The sequence below is a fragment of the Pseudopodoces humilis genome, chromosome 6, assembly GCF_049639895.1.
Source record: "Pseudopodoces humilis isolate 2021_Gansu_Grassland_sample_001 chromosome 6, ASM4963989v1, whole genome shotgun sequence".
In the NCBI taxonomy this organism is placed as follows: Eukaryota; Metazoa; Chordata; class Aves; order Passeriformes; family Paridae; genus Pseudopodoces; species Pseudopodoces humilis.
In genome coordinates, this window is record NC_142205.1 from 23,484,761 (window position 1) to 23,503,881 (window position 19,121).

Genomic DNA, 19,121 nt, shown 5'->3' on the forward strand with positions numbered 1-19,121 from the left:
TTCCCTTCACCAACAAACAAGTCAAGCCATTTCTGCCATCTTTGCTGCTTAGATCCTGTTTCTAAAGACCTGGTGTGATCCATGTGAGGAATACCTCTTCCTACCCTTGTTTCTTTGTGTATTCTGAGGGGAGAGTGTTGCAGAAGTACACCTCTAAAGTCTTGAAGAAAACTGAACAACAGGGATATCAGTCCTGTAAGAGGAGACATCCTTTCCCATTCTCTGTTCTGTTGTCCAGAGGAACCAAAATGAAGACATTGTGAAAGAGCTGGGAAAATGCTTTGCAATAGGAATACACCCATATTAAAGAAGTCTCCTCTTCTTTCTCTCTTGCTTTAATCATTAATTTTATTACATTAATTTAAGGAAATTCTGCTTCTTAAGTACATTATATTATTGTACTACATTTTATTCATTCTGAAAGCTTAGTCCTCACAATTGCAAATTACACTGGCATCCAGATGTAATCCATTAATCCTGATTTCCAAATGGCTCTTCAAAGGCATGCTTGCATGAACATTATAGACTTAGTGAACAGTAGCAATTTAAGTAATTTAAGTAGGCTATTCTGTGTAGTCAATCTAGGTTTGCAGCTACAATAGCTTCAGGAATAGTCATGCTATTTCTTGAGTCTAGAAATGCTTACTGATGGTTGAAAAGGAATGGGAAAAATAAACTGATCTAGAGACTGCCTACTGATGGTTGAAAAAGAATAGAAAATAAATCACTGTCAGACTATTGGGTAGCTCGTCTTGCCATGAATATTTACCATAAAAAAACCCTACCAAAGCTGGAGATATTCAAGATCACTGATAATTATGGCCATGCCATCTAGACACAAATGTATGTTTTCATATCTGGGAAAGAAACAACAGACACATGCATATAATGTTGGAGTATTCCATAATTCAAGCTGTTATACTGTATATGGTCAAAGTCACAGATGGGCACTGATCTACTGAGCATAATTTTGCACAGATATTTTGATTGTATGTAAAATGTACTTACAGAAAATCGAAAATTATTAATTTTCTTCCCCTTCCTTTTTGTCACCAAAGTAATTCTAGACACCTAAATATGTAAGCTTTCTATTTATTATTTTAGTCGAAGTGAAAACAACAAGGTAGATTTTTCATGGGGAATGTGCTGAAACTTCATTCAGTAGAAATAGCCAATTAAAAAAAATAATTGTGGCTTTTGGACTAGAACAGCTTATTTTAGAAGTGTTTTAAGGAGGCCCCAACCGGTACTTTTAAGAAGTCCAGTATGTTTTATGTATTGTTGGCATGAAAATGCAAAGCTGTGAGTGGGGGAAAAATGTATGTCAGGTATCATGTAGCAGCAGAAAAAAGATTTCTGATGTTTATCAAACCTTGAACACCACAGATTATTAAAACATATTCCTTGGCAATAAAGAGTAGATGTTTAGTTTGAAAGGAGAAGTGGAATTTGTTGCTTTTTTTGCAGAGGTCACGAACTGAACAGGAATGAGTTCTCCTTGGCGGTTCCGCTATTTTGCTGTTTGCCTTGGGGAATAGAGATTTGGTCTGATTTTAACAGCTACTGCCAGGCCCCTGGCCCCCACAGGCAGCTTTCTTGCATCTTTTGAGGCCCACCTACAGCAGTTGTACTTGGACAGAGGGATGAAGAGGCCCTCCAACAGCTCAGGATGCAAGTGTCCTGATCCCTGAGGTGGATTGCTGTCTACTGAGAGAAGTCCAAATATTGACGGGTGTTATAATTTTCTGGCTTTAAATGGAAGATAGCTTTACTTAACATACTAAGCAAAAGAGAGCATACCATGTAAAAGAAAAAGGGCAAGAAAGCAAAGTCATGCTAGAAGTGAGTGTTTACTGCAATTAGAAAAAGTGTTATGAGGCTGCTGGGTGGTGGTCATACATTCAGTTTTAGAGGTTTGATGTCATATTGATTTTAATTTAGGTATCAATTTCTTTTGTACCTTTACAGTTTCAGACCTTAAAAATAAACTTTAGAAAATTTTAGCTGTTCTCTGGCCCTGAATGCACAGCTGGTCCAATATAGCTGGATGTCACAAAACTTCAGATTATGTTCATCATGGACATATTTTCATTAAAACCCTGTATTTTGGGGCTTATACAATTGTGATGAAATCTGCTTCTGTGCCTGATTGGGAAGACAGCTGATAAATTTCATGGGGAAGGTAAGAATTGAGGCTATACCTACACAAAACATATAGGCTATACCTAAACACAAAACACAGTTTTGTGTTTCTAATTAGTCAGGTTCTTGTGTATCAGAAAAGCATTATGTATAATTCTCAGTATTGCTTATTTCTGTTTCCCTTATATTTTTTGTCCTTGCCATCTGCTTTGGATGTAGTGACAGAGAAAAAATAAAAGCAGCCAGTAGTGATCACAGGTTGAGAAGTATTTTTTCAGATAGTAATCTCTGAAGCTGCATGCAGATGCACTGGTTATGCTTTGTGTTATCTGTACTGGTTTATAATAGATGATGCTGGTCAGATAGTTAATAATACAATCAGGTGGACAGGCTTGTGATGAACAGAATTTTCCCTAATTTTCTTCTCTGTAAGACCCACTCCATCCCAAAGGTTTTTTACAAGTTGAATCTGATGGTTTCCTGGAGCTGGGTCCCTTGAAGAGTCAACACTGCTCTTCCTGGTAAACAAGGTTATTTTCTCTACAGTCAAGTCAAAATATAGAAAGCAGGTGTTGGGTATCAGTGCCCTGGGATATCAAATGTGATCAAAGGGATCCCATGAAGCTCAGACTCTGCAGGCAGAGAAAAGGCAGGCTATGTGAAATAAAATGTATTCTTTTTTGTAGACTTGCTAGAATAATTAAGAAAAATGTGGAATAAATCTTAGCACATACATTTGCTTTGCATAGGTAATCATCTTTATGACCAAAGTACCCCTCTTAGCAGGAACAAATAAATAGTTTTTTAAAACTATCTGTTGTGCCATGGCTTAACACACAGTTGCCCTGATATTAGTGTGGAAGGTTTATTCAGCACTGCTTGGTTTAATTGTTGACTATACATAACACATGAAGGACTTCCATGTGTTGGAGATTAAATTGTTAGTGGTGTTCCTTTGGACTACCCTGGGGCTGTACCTTTTGGGTATATTGCTCATGAGGTAATTCAGCTTTATTTATCTATGGTTTTTTGGGCTTTTTTTTTTTTTTTTGGTATGCAGAGTGATAAGCTTTAACACTCTGTCTAGCAGAAAAAAAAAAAGTTCACCCATATTTAATGCTGGTAGTCTCCTTTACTTAAATTTTGTTTTCACAATATCTGGTGTGGGGGTTCTTATGACTTAAAACTTTAGATTTAAAGTTTATATATTTTTGTTTTCTTCAGACAGTTTGTTTGAGATGTCTGTCCTTTGAGTACTTATGAATCCGTAGTCAGACTCTGTACTTTCCTTGACACTTTGGGTCTGGATAATAACACACAAATAAACCAAACTTAGGAAACAGCATGTTGTGAATTTCTTGCCCATTTTTATATTTTTCTGTAGAGCTCATTTGTGAGGACAATAGCTGCAGGGATATGCTGAGAAAGGAAAGTGTCCAGCTTCCCCAGAGGATGTCCAGAGGGAACCATTGTGGCACAAGCTGTGGTTTCAGGGTTGAAACCCTTGAAATCTGTGTTTAGGTTAGTCATACTCCTGCACTCATAATGTGAGTGCAAATAAAGGTCAAATTTGTCTTCAGGACTTTTCTTCCTGTCCTTCAGATGGACAGCAAAACTATTTCCAGGAGGATGGACAAGAAGTAGCTGTCACTACATGGGAGCTCAGGTTGCCTTCAGAGCATAATGTTGTGATGTTCCTTTCATTCTTGTCTCTTTTGTAGCTCTTTCCCCAGCCCACTGTGACGTAACTTTGGTATTGTCCCACTTCATAGCCCCACCAAGAAGACAGTGAGATAAATAACATTCCTTTCCATTACAGGAAAAGGAACCATGCCTTACGTTTTTGCTAGTTTTGTTTTTACCCCTCTGGCTCTCAATTTGCAAGGTGAATTCCCAGTAGATTCTAGGAGTGCTTGGCTACAACTGACTGTATGAGAACTCGTTTTTAACTCTGCTAATCATGAGCTTTATTCACAAAAATAAATTTAAAAATAAGGTGAAAGGTGGGTAACAGAAGGTCAGAAAACTGAGACCAAATTCCTCACAAGCCAAGTGCTATCATCCTGTACTAAAAAGCTGAGAGAGTGAGCTGCAGAGAAGGGGTGGAAAGGAAATATTATCCTCTTCCTTGGCTATATCATGGCTGTTACCATCGAATATGGCATCAGATAGGAACCCCTCTTCAAGACTTGGTGAAATCTAACATCTGTTTGACATCTGGCTGTGATTTGGAAATGTTTTGGGTTTTTTTTCTTGCCTGCCTATGTTCTGTCTTCAGTGCTGTAAACAAAGCCATCTTAGGGTGTATCTTGATTTTGGCAAATCTGAGGGAGTTCACATCATCTGAACATCATCTGCTCTCTCCCCCAAAGACATGGATGTTGACTGAGTTCCCATTTGTTTAAATGTTTAATTCATGCCTTCAGGGATAATGATCTGATGTAGCAAGGGATAATATCAGGACCTACTTCACTAGTGAAGTCATAGGGTCGGCCTTGTGCTTATGCTGTGTGCACCCCTCCCAGCCTCCCGTGGTTTGCTTTCGCCTGTTGAGTTGAAGTCTGCTCTTGCTCATGTTCTCTCCTTTTCCCAGTTTCCATTCACATTATTGAAAAAAGATAAGTTTTTACACAATCAATAGCAGTGTCAAAGTTGTGCACTAGTTCTTCTTCTCTCTCTAGTCACTTGCAGGGTTTTGCCCTAGCCTGGTTGGGAGCAGCAGGATCTAAGCACCTTGGCACTTCCAGCCAAGTTGTCTTTGGGGTCAGGTACTGAGACACCCAAAGGGAGTTGGGGTTGTCTAGTCTGCAGAAGAGGAGGCTCAGGGTGGACCTCATTGCTCTCTACAATTACATGAAAGCAGGTTGTAGTGAGGTGGGGGCTGGTCTCTGCTGCTGTGCCTACAGTGAGAGGACTAAAGGACATGACTTTAAGGTGAGATGGAAGATGTGGATTGGGTATTAGAAGAAAAGTTCATTGTAGGATGATCAGGCATTGGAACAGGTTGCCCATGGATGTCACATCCCTGGAAGTGTTCAGAGGCATCTGGATCTGGGACTGGGTGATGTGCTTTAGTGGTTCAGGGGTTACAGGGGCTGTGCTGGGTGGATGGTTGGACTGGATGATCTTGAAGGTCTCCTTCAACCTGGAAGATTTTATGATTCTATGATTTTATCTTCAGGCAGACACAGATATTACCTGAAGGTCACTTAGAGCCATGTTTGGGGTTTCTGGTGTGTTTTGTGCAGTTGAAGTGCACTACCAACTTCACATTTCTTCATTTCTTCACACAATTTTAAAGGTGGTTTTTTGCCTTTCTGACAAGAAAACAGGATTGTTATTGAAGGAGACACATCTTTTCCTTCTTGACTACCCAAAAAGAGGCAGAAAAAGGCTGGCTTTCTTTCCTTTCTGTTTTTTTTCCCAATAATGTTTAATTTTCATGGGTGATGCTATTGTGTGTCAGAATCCTTTTTGGGATGTAAGCAGCCCTGTCTCCCCTTGCTGTTCTGGGAGATGCCTTCAGTTCTGATGTGCTGTTGGCCTTCCTCTTTGGGAGATTACCTGTCCTCAGCTTCTAAGTGAATGTGTACAACTCTGATCCATTTCCTTCCAAATCTACTGATCTGGAGTTTGCCACAGAAAACAATCTTCTATGTAGTTTTATTATATATATATATAGCAAAGCATATTGGATGAACAGTAAAACACACACACACATATATACTGTTAAACATATGTATGTCTTTAAATATACACAGGAAAGCATATTGGAGAAATAGTAACACATATAAATACATACATACATACATACATATATAGATGATAAGTTCCCAGCCCTTCTTATATAACGTTTTTACTGGAGGACTTGAACTGAATATTTCAGTATTTCTATGAACCTGTGAATCAGGCAAGATCCTATGCTTTTATATAGATAAATTATCACCACAAATTACTTAAATAAAATGGAAAAATAAGGGAATTAGGAAGAATTGTTGAGACCAAACAAAAGGCTTTTAAGAGTCTATTGGAAACTGCTCAGAAAAACAGTTCAGAAATTTTCCTTTTCTGTTTTTAATTTTAGAGCCCTTCTAATTTATTCTGGAGCAGGGAAAATACCAGCATTCCAGAAATGAAAAAGGCCACCTGTTCGTCTGCAGCTGTCCTGCAAAACAGAGCGGTGCTACTGGCAGCTAATAATATCTCCAGCTTGCAGAAGTGGCATGTATTTGGCATTTCATTCAGTGCTCTGTGCAGACATACAGCTTGGCTTGTTTTTATTTTCCCCAAGTTTATCTGAGTATCTCATCTGGGCCAGGCAGTAACACATCTGACAGACGATGGCTCCACAGTGATAAGCTGCAGAACCGATTTGCAGTGCAAATACAGTGAGACTGTTTTGTATGTATTGTGGCGGATGAAAGGAATGGAAGTGGGCCAAATTCAAGCTGCTTGCCATTGCATCTGATCAGCAGATCCTATGGAGAGAATTTTCCTGCTGTGAATATTTGGTTCTCGCTAGCTTGAACTATCTTGTGTGTTGGCAGTGCTACTGTGTGAATTAGCGGTGGCTTTCCAGGGTGTCTGTCCTACTCAACCGCCAATTTCTGAGGGTTTTTTTCTTACACAGTTCAAGATTTTGTGCTCCACTTCATGTGTGAGGAAAATTACTTAATGCTGTACAGTAAACACTTTTTCATATTTATAACACACAGGCTAAAAAAATTAAAAAAAAAAAATAATTAGAAGTGAGCGGTGTGTTATCTTTTACCCCCTCCCTCATTCCCTCCCTCCATCTTCACAAAGGTGTAACCCCTCTGCCACCTACTTACTCTCTGCATTATCTTTAGATAATAGTCCTGGCAAAGTGATTTAGTGATTTTGTAGAGGTGGGTCTGTCAGGTTACACACCAAAAAGGATGAAAAGGTGATGGTGTTGAAATGCACCTGTGAGAGCAGAAGTGTTTTTCCCTTCCTTCCCATGCATCCTTCTAAGTTCTCAGGGAGACAATGCTCTGCACCCTTATCTGTCTGTGCCCCTTCTTACTGGTTCTTACTGGTTCAAGGCTGGCTGGGAGTTTGCAGTTTTATGTGTTGGTTAATTTTTTGTTTCTGGAATTCAGTACAGTGAAACATTTACCTTAATAATCTTTGGGTTTCTATACTTACAAGTAAATGACATTGCTTGTAGTGCTGATGTAACAGTAACTGTCAGGACGCTGCTGAGGCAAGCAGAAAAGGGTTGGATTTAACCTATCACTGTATCTATCCTGTGTTTGTGTCCTGTGTCTGTCACCACACTGAAGCATTTGCCTTCTCTATGCAGCCTATTTAGACCTTCTGTCATTTTATAGACTAAGCATAGATCAAATTGTTTAGCTATCTGTGATATCTATAGATGACATATTTATAATTTATACATCTGTATAAATATAGATATTTATGGACATAAAATTTTATATATTAAAATAATAGAGAAAATTTGCAAAATAAATTCAGGCTGTAACCTATCAGCTTGTTCTTCCTCTGTGTGCATGAAGGGCAAAAGCCAGAAGAAGATTTTTGATTGTGCAGTGGTGTGGGATAAAACCAAAAGGAGACAGAAAGAGACAGTTGCCAGTCCTCTGGGGCTGTAGGAAATAATGTGCTGACCGAGAGACCAATTCTCTGTCTACTCCAACACTGCAGCTGCAGAAAGTGATGGCTGAGAGAAAAGCCACATCATCCCCGTTTAATATACTGAGGAAATTATGGGATAGTGCCTCATAGGGGCTGTCAGAGGGACCAATTCTGGTCATGTGTCTTCTGAGGCCACTGTAAAAGATACCACTCTGTTAGCTGAGGCACAGCAGCCGGCCACCCTGAGATCCTTGCCACTGCTGTGTGACCTATTTGCATGACCCATTTAACTCTGCCAAGTTGTAAGGAGCTGGGCAGGCACATTAAATGTGTCTTTTCAATCACCTATTTAAAGTAAGGATGGTTTTTGTATCGTGCTACTTGTAAACCTGGGTTTTTTCTGCTTTCTTTAGTTTTTTCAGCAATGACAAAGAGTGATATTTTAGGTGACTACAAAAAATGCACAGTTGTAGCTAACAGACACTGAACAATAAATTCTCTTGAAAGATAAAAGCAAAATTTTTGGAGAACTGAAGAAATCAGGACCTGGTGAATGCAAGGTGTAGTAATCCCGACAGAAAGCTTTGCTGGAAGCTGGATCTTGACTTTAAGACTCCTTTCTCCCTTTAGTGGCTTAGGAGTGCTTTTCTCCAGTGACTCAATGGAACTAACAAATGTGAATTTCATCTGAACTGGAGCAAACCAGGAAAGGTTTAGTTTCACTAGTATGAGATACATTTTTGGCTTGGGGTTATGCAGCCTAGGCAGGTGTCCTTGAGTAAATACATCACTTGACAGCATTTTCTTTGTTGGATTTTTCTTCAATCCTTTTAAACAAAGTGCCATTTTTAGGACCATTGGGAAGTAAAAGTTATGAGATGGTTAGCAAAAGCAGAAAATTATTTCAGGGCTCACTGGTTGCATCTTGTTGGTGTGGTTATTTGTGCCCATACTGAATACCATCTTTCTGAGGAATTGTTTGGGTGATAGTGTTAGTGACTGTTAGCAAATATTATTCATATGATGACCATCAAAATAAAAGCATGTAGCCAAACAGGAGTAGGTGACACTGTGTTTTTTTTTTTGAGAAGTAGGCATTTTTTCATCAGGAGAAGAACTGAGTTTCCAAACTATGTGGCTGCCAAATAACTGGTATTTTTGTTACTGCTTATCATAACTCAAATGTGAACTTCTGGCATAAAGATGGGTGCAATTAGTTATCTCCAACATTCCTCCTCCTTTGATTGTTTTCTAAGTCTGTTAGGTTACTATGACCTCTATGTCCTGTATATTTTTGTTAAATTTGGAAATATTGTAAGAACCTTTTTTTTGAATGCTGTTGCATTTTTATTCCATTAATTAGATTTACACATTGCTCCACCAACCATTTGACAGTGACCATGACTGTCCTCCATCAAAGACTAAACATAAGAGTTATTCATGATGCAGTTGGAAAAATTATAATGCAAACAGTAAGCCAGATGGAAAATTTTACAGGCATCTTTTCATGTCATGAATGATGCTGTCTCTCTGGGTTATGGGCTCTCTGCTCTCTCAACTGCTGTTCCTTCCCCCACTGGCTCCCCTCCAGAGCTGTTAAGTTTCAGCCAGGGAAGAAAGGGAGATTTGAACTCCTCTGAATTTCCAAGTCTGTGTTTTCTGTGGTGTGGCTGGCGAGCTTTGTGTGTGAGAGTGTTGGCATGCCAAGAGCCGCGGCGATTAGCATGCTGCTTGCAGAACAAACAGGGCAGCTCTCCCCGAGCCCCAGGAGAGGCCTGCGAGCAGATGTGGGCAGAGCCCTGCTCACCAATCCTGCTCACAGCCTGGGTAGGAGCTGAAATCCACCAGGCTCCTCTGCTTCCCAGTTTTATGGAAACAGGTCTCCACCACAAGCTGTGGATCTGCTCCTCTGTAACTCTTCATGTGGCAGCTTAGCTTGAGGTCTGATATGAGATTCCTCAAAGAATATCAAGCTGTACATTGTATCTTCACTTGTGCACACATCTACCATTGCTGATCTGGAAACATATATACCTAAAAACTTATTCTCTGCTGGCCTGCAAGATTTATCCATGTAAAACATATTCACTGTAACAGGGGAGCTGTGTACATGCACGTGTATAAAACTTGTGTTGACTATATATGCACACATGCAGATTCAATCTCCTTGGTGCAAACCAGTGTCATCGCTTAGACTTGGTTTGAAAGAGACTTATATCAGTTTTTTACTTAGCCTCTAGTAGTTACTGACTTTTAGTTTTTACACTTTGAAAGAGTAAACCCTCCATAAGAAGTGCTCTGAAACTGAAGGTGTTTCTTTTTAGAGACAGTGTATATGAAGTGTAGCTTCAAGGTTTTTATTTCAGGAGAAAGCAACTATCTCTTTTCTCAGTGGCTTCTGACTGTTTACATTTAGAGAGGCAAGAGAACAGTTGTGTTAACTGGCTAGATCATATCTGACATGCAAAGTGTTTTCTGAACAAATTGCTTGCTTAAATGGTGGCTGGCTTTTTCATATCTACTCTTCCTGCTCCCTTCAAAAATCCTGCCTTTTCTACTCAGTAACAGGCTGAGGCTGTGTGCAGCCTCCAGCAGTAGGTAGAGAAATTAGTGGGCCTTTTTCAGTTACAAAAGTTGCCAACATCTGTGTTTGAAAAGAAACAAGTCAACAAGATTGTTGTAGTTACATATATCGGAAAAAAAAAAAGAAAAAGAAAAAGGTTTCGTATGTGTCTGGATTTCAAACAAAATCTACACTGACTTCTTAAATTATGTGACTGGAAATGTCTTTGGTTCTTTATTTAACTAATGATATAACTGTTCATGAGCAGTTACTGAATTAGGGAGAATTTGGTAAGATTGTTTTTTTCAATTAAGGAAAGTTTAAAGTATTGACGTTTTATGTTTTTTGTCTCTTTTCAGGATAATATCATATTATTCTTAAGAGGCTGCAAAGAACTGGGACTAAAAGAATCTCAGCTTTTTGATCCTGGTGATCTGCAGGATACATCAAACAGAGCAACCATCAAGTAAGTACAACAGCAATTTATGAGTAGCACGTTACAGCCTCAGGTGCATGTGATACAATAGTAAATATTTAAGAATGAGCAAAAAGGCTATAGAAATTTAATTAATGTAAGGCAAATAGAAAACAGAGGTTTGAGAAACTTTCAGTGTTGGGATGAATAGATTGTTCTATTCAACAGGTGTTGTCCCAGAGACATCAACCACAGCTCTGTAAAATAGGACAACACTTGGAGAATGTTCTCAGGCCTGTGGTGTGACTCTTGGGGATGTCCTGTGCAGGGCCAGGAATTGGATTTGATGATCCTTGTGGGTTCCTTCCAACTCAGAATACTCTGTGATTTTGTGAAAATACTCTCTTAGTTATGCAATGAGATTCTGAGGGACTTAGGGGTTTTCCTAATCTGAATTGATAACATTCTTTTTTTGACTGTCCAACTAATAAAATATTGCAGTCTGGGGGAAAAGAAGTCACAGCTTTGTTATTTCAGATGAAACTGTCCTGATGGTGCAATGTAAGACATTTAGAGCCCTCTCAGATTCTATGAGATGCAGACATAAGCATGGTCTCTTCACTTTCCTGCAAGAGCTGTACCTTGAGACACTCAGTAACTGGGCTGAGGAAGTCAGTGTGAACTGGAAATGCCACACTTTAGGTAGTTTTTCACAAAGCCACATACCCACTACCACACAAATTTCCCCCCACCTTTTGAAAGAAAAAAGCACCCCACACTTCCATAAAATTAACAAAATCTGTAATTGGTGTTATTTAGAAGTTTTCCTGAAAGTTTTTGGTCTATCATGTAATATTACAGATATAACAGAAGTTATTGCTCGACAGACAAACAAATGCTGCTGAGTTGATTTAATGGTTTAATTTCATTTGGCCAAAAAGATCATTAATGAAATCCTGTTAAGACATATCCATTTCAGAAAAATATATGGAAACAATTTACTAAATTTCAGTAGCATTTTTTTTTTATTCCTTTCTGGCAGTGGAAGCTGGGCAGGTTTTCATGGTGTTCAGGCATTGTCTGGGAAAATTCAAAGGCTCTGAAAATCGAATTGGAGAGTGTCCTTCTTTTAAGGAATACCATTATTTGCTCCTTCCCAAGTTTCTGGCTCTAACATGAGGTTCTTCTTGCCCTCTACAAGGCAGTGAGTGGGGACAACGTGATGTATATCTTCTAAATCTGAAAATATTTCAATGAAATAAGTTCTTCATGATGTCCTGTAAAATCATTGCAATGATTGACCAGAGAGAGTTGGAAAACAATCTGTAATCTTTATATAAAACCCTAACCTCCATAGGAAACCAGAGAGGAAGAGTCTTTCTGATACAAGCCTTCATTTTTTGGGGTTGAGGATGGATGGAGTGCCTTGGTGGAGGCAGGTTGAGAGGCTTTGACTAGGGTGGAGCTCAGAGCAGAGCTGTTCAGTATGTCACAGCAGAACTGGCCTGACCCTCTGCTGCATGAGGGCTTCAGAGAAAGCAGCTGTGGAAATGAGCCAGATGTTTTCCCAGCACTGTCCAAGTTCACGCTGAGTAACTGACTTGAGGTGTACAAGCCAAGTCCGTGACTATTTTAGAGAAATATGCTGAAGGCTGTCTTCTGCTAGCTAGTTCCCAAGGCTTGAAGGTGGTTTTCCCCCCTTTGAAGACTTTTGGGTGATTTCTTTAAACATGGTGAAAATATTATTTGTTCTGGGGTAAAGGATGAGTAGGACATTATTGTACATGCTTAAGATAATGACATTTTAACCTTTTTTTACCCATATAGATGTTAATTGAGGCATGCATTAGGTCTATTTTTTGGATCACTCTGCTTATAAAAATTATGAGCTAATGCTGTAAGGAATTTTTTGTGACTTGTTAAACAAGTCTCTTTTCCACTGTTATTTTACTAAGGAAAAAACCAGGACTGTTCTATTTTTCTTATTGTGTGGGTATTAGTGGACAAAATTTTGGTGTAAAAAGATGTCATCAAAAATACTTGGTTTACCATTGCCTATATTTAGGCTTTTGTTTTTCTAACAGATTTTAGTACATTTATTTTTGGTTTTGTCAGGTAAACTTTAATGCTGGAGTGGTCTTACTGTTATAGTAGAAGACAATTCCACTATGAACAATCAGGACACAATATGTACTAAATCTCAAGTAATCTTACTTAGTTTTCAGCACCAAAATGTGATACATATTTCCTTCATTTTTTACTGCTTTCTTTGCTGGATTTTGAAATGTTGTTTATGTTTGCACAAACTTTATACCTTGTTGTTTTTAACATAAAACGGCCTCTCTTCCATGAACATAAGAGAAAACAATAAATTGAGAAGGGTAATGCCAATGTTCAGTCTGAGTGCTCAAGTATACACTTGAAAAATAAATGTTTTCCACTGCACATTCTGTTTTAAATGGCAGGGTCTTTGTTGCTTTGTCCATTCACTTTGTTCTTTGTAATGTTTGTTTCCACAGAAGCACCCACAATATTTCCTTAATGTTTGGTGGTGCCTCTTATGCTTGTTCAGTTGCTTCCAGAATCTGTATGGGTTGCAGAATCTGACTGCTGGATAACTGCAGAACGTATTTTAGCAGTGAGGACTTTTGTCTTCCTTTTTTTAAGAAATCAGCAGCTCTGTTTAAAGGAAATATTTTGGCATTGTCCTACTTTACTGTGGGACCATTATAAACACATTTTCTTTTTGTACTTCCAGAATTCTAATTTAATGATTGAAATAATGGTGACAAAACACTCCCATGTTATGAATAAATGAATGTGTGAACTACATCTTCTTAGCTTTCATGTGTTTCCAGGCAGCAGAAGCATTCAGCAGGCTTTAGTTGGGGAAAATGTGATCTGCTGCATACAGCCTCTTGGAAACTGTGTCTACTTTCTGATTTTTTTTTTAATATTTTTTTCCTTCTTTGTTTGTGTGTGCAAACAGGAACGTTGACTGTAGTAGGAAGCTGAAAAATGTAAGTAGATCACTTGGAGTTTTTCTTTTTGTCTGGTCAATCCTGCTATTGGCCTGATCAAGAATTATGTCAGTAAAAACTGAGTACACATGAGTATTCCCGAAAAGTCCTTCTGAACACAAACCTAACTGGGTTCTGCTGGAAATTTAGACAGAGCTGCTATGGTTAAGCAGCCTTATAATAGAAATAAAATGGAGAACATTTGTCTTTTCTTAGATACTCTTAGCTGAGCGATAAACAAAGTGATTTCTGTGCTGTGCAGTGAGGTGTTTGCTGGGAACAGTCTGATTTGATCATAAAGCCACACTTCTGTATCCCTTCACAAATATATAGGCATAGAGTACAGTTGCACAAAGCACTTAAAATGAACCAAAATGACTATTAAATTGGGATGGAAGGCCTAACTATCAGGTTTGCTAGCTTTCTCATTGCTCTTCCAAATAAATTAATGTTTCCCCAGAAAGACTATTTCTATTTAACTTCAATTTCCTGTTAATTTAAACTAAGGGCAATGGTATTAGATCCTGGACTTGTTAACTAGAAAAGAAAATGTCTGAACTTTGCTGCTTGGTCTCAGTTTAAAGCCTAGCAAGCTGTCTGTCTGTCCTTAGTTAGCTGTAAACTGTTATAATTTTTATTTGGCTCACATCCCTATATCCTGATAGGAAATGTCAAGATCTTTTCTAATAACTTTGAAAGCCAGTAATTATAACTGCCATGACTGGAGGTAAATAAAACCCCAAACAACACCAAAACCACCCCCTCCCCCAAATTGTTTCATCCTGTCTTTCCCATCATCAGTAGAGTGGAATCTCCTTTACCCTGTAAGGAATTTTGGGGTAATAATTCAGCTTTGGTATTTTAACATTCTTTGTGGGCACTGGCTAAACATCTTTGTACAGATGTATTGCTTTAAAGGTGAAGTTTCAAAAGTGCTCTCCATAATATGCTTGTAGGCAGTATATGCTTTCCAGGTGCATGATCCTGCAGCCTCAGCCAGCCGGAATTGCTTGCAAATGTGAAATTTTCTGCCTTTCTTTTTTCAAATAAAGAAAGGAAAAATAGAGAAAATTATTAAATTTTAGCAGAAATAAATAAAAATACCAAAAATGCCATAACCTTTCTCAATGAACTGAATGGCAAAATAAATTGGAGAGTTTCCTGGTTGCTAGAAATATTGTTATTTGCAAATATTTTCATTTAACTTGAGAATGTATACTGTAAGATTTTTTGCATTAAATTTGTCAAGTGGTGTTGGTTGAAGGAAAGCAGTTCAGATAAAGGTTGTTTCAAGACAAAAAAAATCAGTACTAGCAGCACCACCTCCTTTCATTCAGCACAGTAGTATTGATTTGGATGTAATTTTTTAAAAAAGAGAAAAGTTTTTGAACTTTATTTAAAATGTTAGTGATTTCATGACATGTCTACTACTTGTAAACTGAAAAAGAAATATAAACTATATTTGTATATAAAATACATATTTTACATTATGTACCACAGTTTTTTTTAAACAGAAGGTCTGTATGATGCTGTATCCTGTTCTAGCAGTGTCTCATCTGCAGTGCTGCATAATTTTGGACATTACATTAAAATTAAAAAAGAGGATGCTACAGCAAGTTGATAGAAAAGTCTAGCATGTTGCTGAGGAGGAATGTGGATGCATGTTTTAGGGAAGAACATTCCGAGAGATGTTTGTTCCCAGTGAAATCCCTCTTTGGGATTTTTGCTAGGCTTGTTTCCTTTAGTTCACTATATAGCACAAAATATATGGCCCTGTCCCACCAAAACATAAAATACAATATTTCAGTTTATGAATACTTTTTTTTAATGCAGATAATGGCAACTATTATTTATTATTATTTGCATCTCTTTTTCACATCAAAATATTTCCTGTTTGTTCTGCTGTTAAATATTTTGCAATGTCATGGAACATGCCAAAATAATGAGCATTAAATGAGGAAAAGCACTAAGTTCTGGTGTGATGGTCTGTCATTTTTAACCTGTGCAAAACACGGAATTGAACTGCCTTTGATGAGCAGTTTCCAGTCCAAATAGCTGCTGCACAGGTATTACTAAAGACATTGCTCTAAGTGGAGACATATGTGGGTGCAGAAAAGGCTTTTCCCTGCATGGTATAAATGTCAGCATTTTTGGATGTATATTGGATTTGACCATCCTAAGCATCTTAATTTCTCATTTTCTAAAACAAGTGCAACACCAACAGTGTCAGGTCAGATATCTTTGCTATTTGCAAGAGCAGTTCTTGGTCTTTTTCCCCTCACCAGTTTTGTATGGATTTTTGAGTTACAGAGAGGTATCAAGTCAGAACTTGAATGAAATCACTAACTTTTATGCTCTAGCCTGATAGAAATGACAAGATGCTCATGGCTTTTGATTAATCTTGGGCTAAGCAATTCTTAAACTAGCAGAAGCCTGGAAATAAATGTTTCTGTGTCATCTGGTCACTTACATTAAGGTGATTAAAAATGGAACTCCTTTTTATGTCCTTGAAATAGACACATGTTAGAGATGCTTTTAGGCAAGCAGACATTCTTGGTACTTTCTTTATTACCTTGGTCTTAATGGTTTTCATTAATGACTATGATGAAGTAATATTAGTACTCTTTAAGGATTTTTTGGTATTGAATTTACAAACAAATATATTTGTGTGTGTCTTCTAGAAGTTTCAAATCTATTTATCTAGTTTTTCTACTCAGATCTATTTTTCTGTTTATTTTTCCAGGCAGACATAACACTTTTATTATTTTTATTAAAAATACCAGGGAGACAATATGTTAAGTTATATATTTTGTAGGACTGTTTAAATTTTCATAGTTGCCTGATGTATTCATGTTTAACCTTTGACAGACACTCCCTTTCAGTTCTGATTTATAACAAAATCTTGTGCCACTGTTTAGAAGAAATTAGGGATTTTGCAGGAAAGTAAATTTAGCTACAGGACTGTGTAGATGGCTAAATTATTTCTTTTTAACTTCTGCAGGTATTAGTCACCATTTATTGGCTAGGGAAAGCAGCAAACAGCTGCACGTCATATAGTGGATCAACCCTGAACTTGAAGGAGTTTGAAGGCTTCCTGGCACAAATGAGAAAGGTATCTTTTTGTTATGTTTTGGGAATGGAAATTTACCTCAAATTATTACTCTGATAAATAAACTGTTCCTTGCTAAGTATGAGAGAAGGGGGGCTGGGGTACAAATTCCTTAGTAAATCTCTACCTACATCAAAAATGTTTCTGATTTTACCCAATTCTGAAAACGGCTTTGGCAGCCAGCTTTGTGGTGGTATCAGTGATGCAGTAAATAATGTCAAATAGTGCTTTAGAATTGTCACTCTTTCATCTTAATTTCCATGTGTTTTGGTTTGAATGATTTCATTTGACACCAAGTTTCAACTAGAAGAGCTGAGATTCGAAAGTAATGTGGTAAACTCAAAAGAGAATTATTTTTTTTTCTTCTTTAAAACATTCAGTCTCATGGGCAGCTTTTTTGGTTTTGTGTTGCAACATAGATCTAAATAGAGCTAGGATCTAAATAGAGCTGAAATGGAGGAGAAGGAGATTATGTTTCACCAAGGGCATAGTTAGGATAAATCTGTTTTTGCCAAGGTCCGAATTCTGGTTGAAACCATATTTAGTGGTTTATGATGAGCTGATCCCTGTTGGAAGGGAAAAGCTGTGATTGCTGTAGAGTGGTTAGGGGATTTTTGGTTGAGCCTTCTATCATGCCCTGAACCTTGACATCAGACACTTAACCTCATGGTTACCGCTAATGGTTAGCATGGATAACCAAACCTGCCTTTCTTTGGGATGGAAGGGGCAAGGAGCAGGTGTGGAAGAAGACTGGCAGCACCATGTGCTGGCACGGGGTGTGTTGGACATACTGCTCAAGAAAGGCTGTGCAGATACATTCTGCAGTCCACAAAGAGCCTCGTGCCTGCTATTCCCTCCCCACCTCAGGTAACAGCCGTGTCATCACAGCTTTGGGGACCATGGGGAGACTCAGGTCTTCAGTTCTCCTTGAGCTCTGTGCTGCTGCAACTGTGCCAGCTGCAGCTCTTCATTCTGGGATCTCACAGGCCCAGCACCACTGGAGAGGAAGAAATGCTTGTCTGACTGACAGCAGCTCCCACCCCCTGGTGTGACTGGAGAACCTTAACTAGATGGGTAAAATTCCTGTTTGTGAGCCCAGTTCCTCTGAGCAGTTAAAGAGAACACCCAGCTTCTCTGGAGAAGTTTATTTTAGTCTTCATTTTAATGAACTGTGCTTATCTCTTGGGACTTTGGCACTCATGAGAGATATGTCTGAGGCTAAGCAATAAGGAGATGAGTTGTTTACAAATAGAAGATATGGGAAAGGAGCAGCTTGTACTCCAAAGGGTCTGAAAGGTGAAACAGACCCAGAAAAGCGGGCTAGTGCAGAAAAATTGCCAAAGTGCAGGTTGTCACAATTGTTAGTGCTGCATGGTATCATGATTTATTTTTTAATGTTTAATTTCACACCACAAGGCTTTTCTTTTTCCAGGTGATATTTACCCATGAAACTAATCATCTGAGCATTTTGGAGGTCCTATCTTGAGCCCTTTTATAGGATGAAATAGGCTAGGGACAAAAGGAAGCATTCTCCTGGGAGCTGGTGGTCATGAAGGGCCTGGCTGGGCATTGCAGAGTGCTGCTAATTAAGGACAAAAGTAAGAGGCTGGTACTTGATTTGTTGCAAATGTTGGTGCTGGGAGAAGAGTAGAGGTCACATAAAAGCTGAAAGTTATATATGCCTTTAATGCATAAACAGAGCATTTTGCAGTCCTGAAAAGTCTGATTTAGGGTGATGCTGCTGTGAAGGCTGCTGGCGACTTCTTTTATCACATCCCTACTCTTGTACCCCTGCAATATTTCCCACTGGCAGTTTTGGGTTTGCATGTTGCTGCATTTGAAGAGGATTTGGTTGTAAGATATAACATGTTAATCATGCTGTGCAACACTCATGTTCTTTATAGCTGAGCTCGAGTGATGAAAAGACACTTTATCACATTCTCTGCTGGCTTTTTTTCCACAGAATTTAATAACTAAATCGACCATAAATTCAGTGTGGTTTAGTTTTTCTGTTGTAAATCCTCTCTACCCTCCTTTTTTAATAAGCAAATCAAAAGACAGCTCCGATGTAAGTTGTCTCGGACTCATCTTTTTCTAATTCTCATGCTGAAGGAGATATTAATTTCTAATTATATTCATGCTACTCTGTTTTTAATTTCATTAACTATTCGAGTACTCATTCTTCTTTACTTTTAAAATAGAAATTCCCAGTGACAAAATATCCATGGCTTTTTGATTATATTCAGTGGGTGG

The 19,121-nt window shown here is 38.3% G+C and overlaps 1 protein-coding gene across 6 annotated transcripts in view; it reads left to right on the top strand.

Annotated features, from left to right (window-relative positions):
• The window catches only part of LIMCH1 (LIM and calponin homology domains 1), a 172,409-nt gene that overhangs the window by 89,009 nt on the left and 64,279 nt on the right, over positions 1–19,121 (top strand). For all 6 annotated transcript variants that reach the window (XM_088056096.1, XM_014261597.2, XM_014261606.2 and 3 more), the window contains 3 exons: positions 10,684–10,790; positions 13,729–13,759; positions 16,761–16,871. In XM_088056096.1, coding sequence (XP_087912222.1) covers positions 10,684–10,790; positions 13,729–13,759; positions 16,761–16,871 — 249 coding nt within the window. The remainder of the gene's footprint in view (positions 1–10,683; positions 10,791–13,728; positions 13,760–16,760; positions 16,872–19,121) is intronic.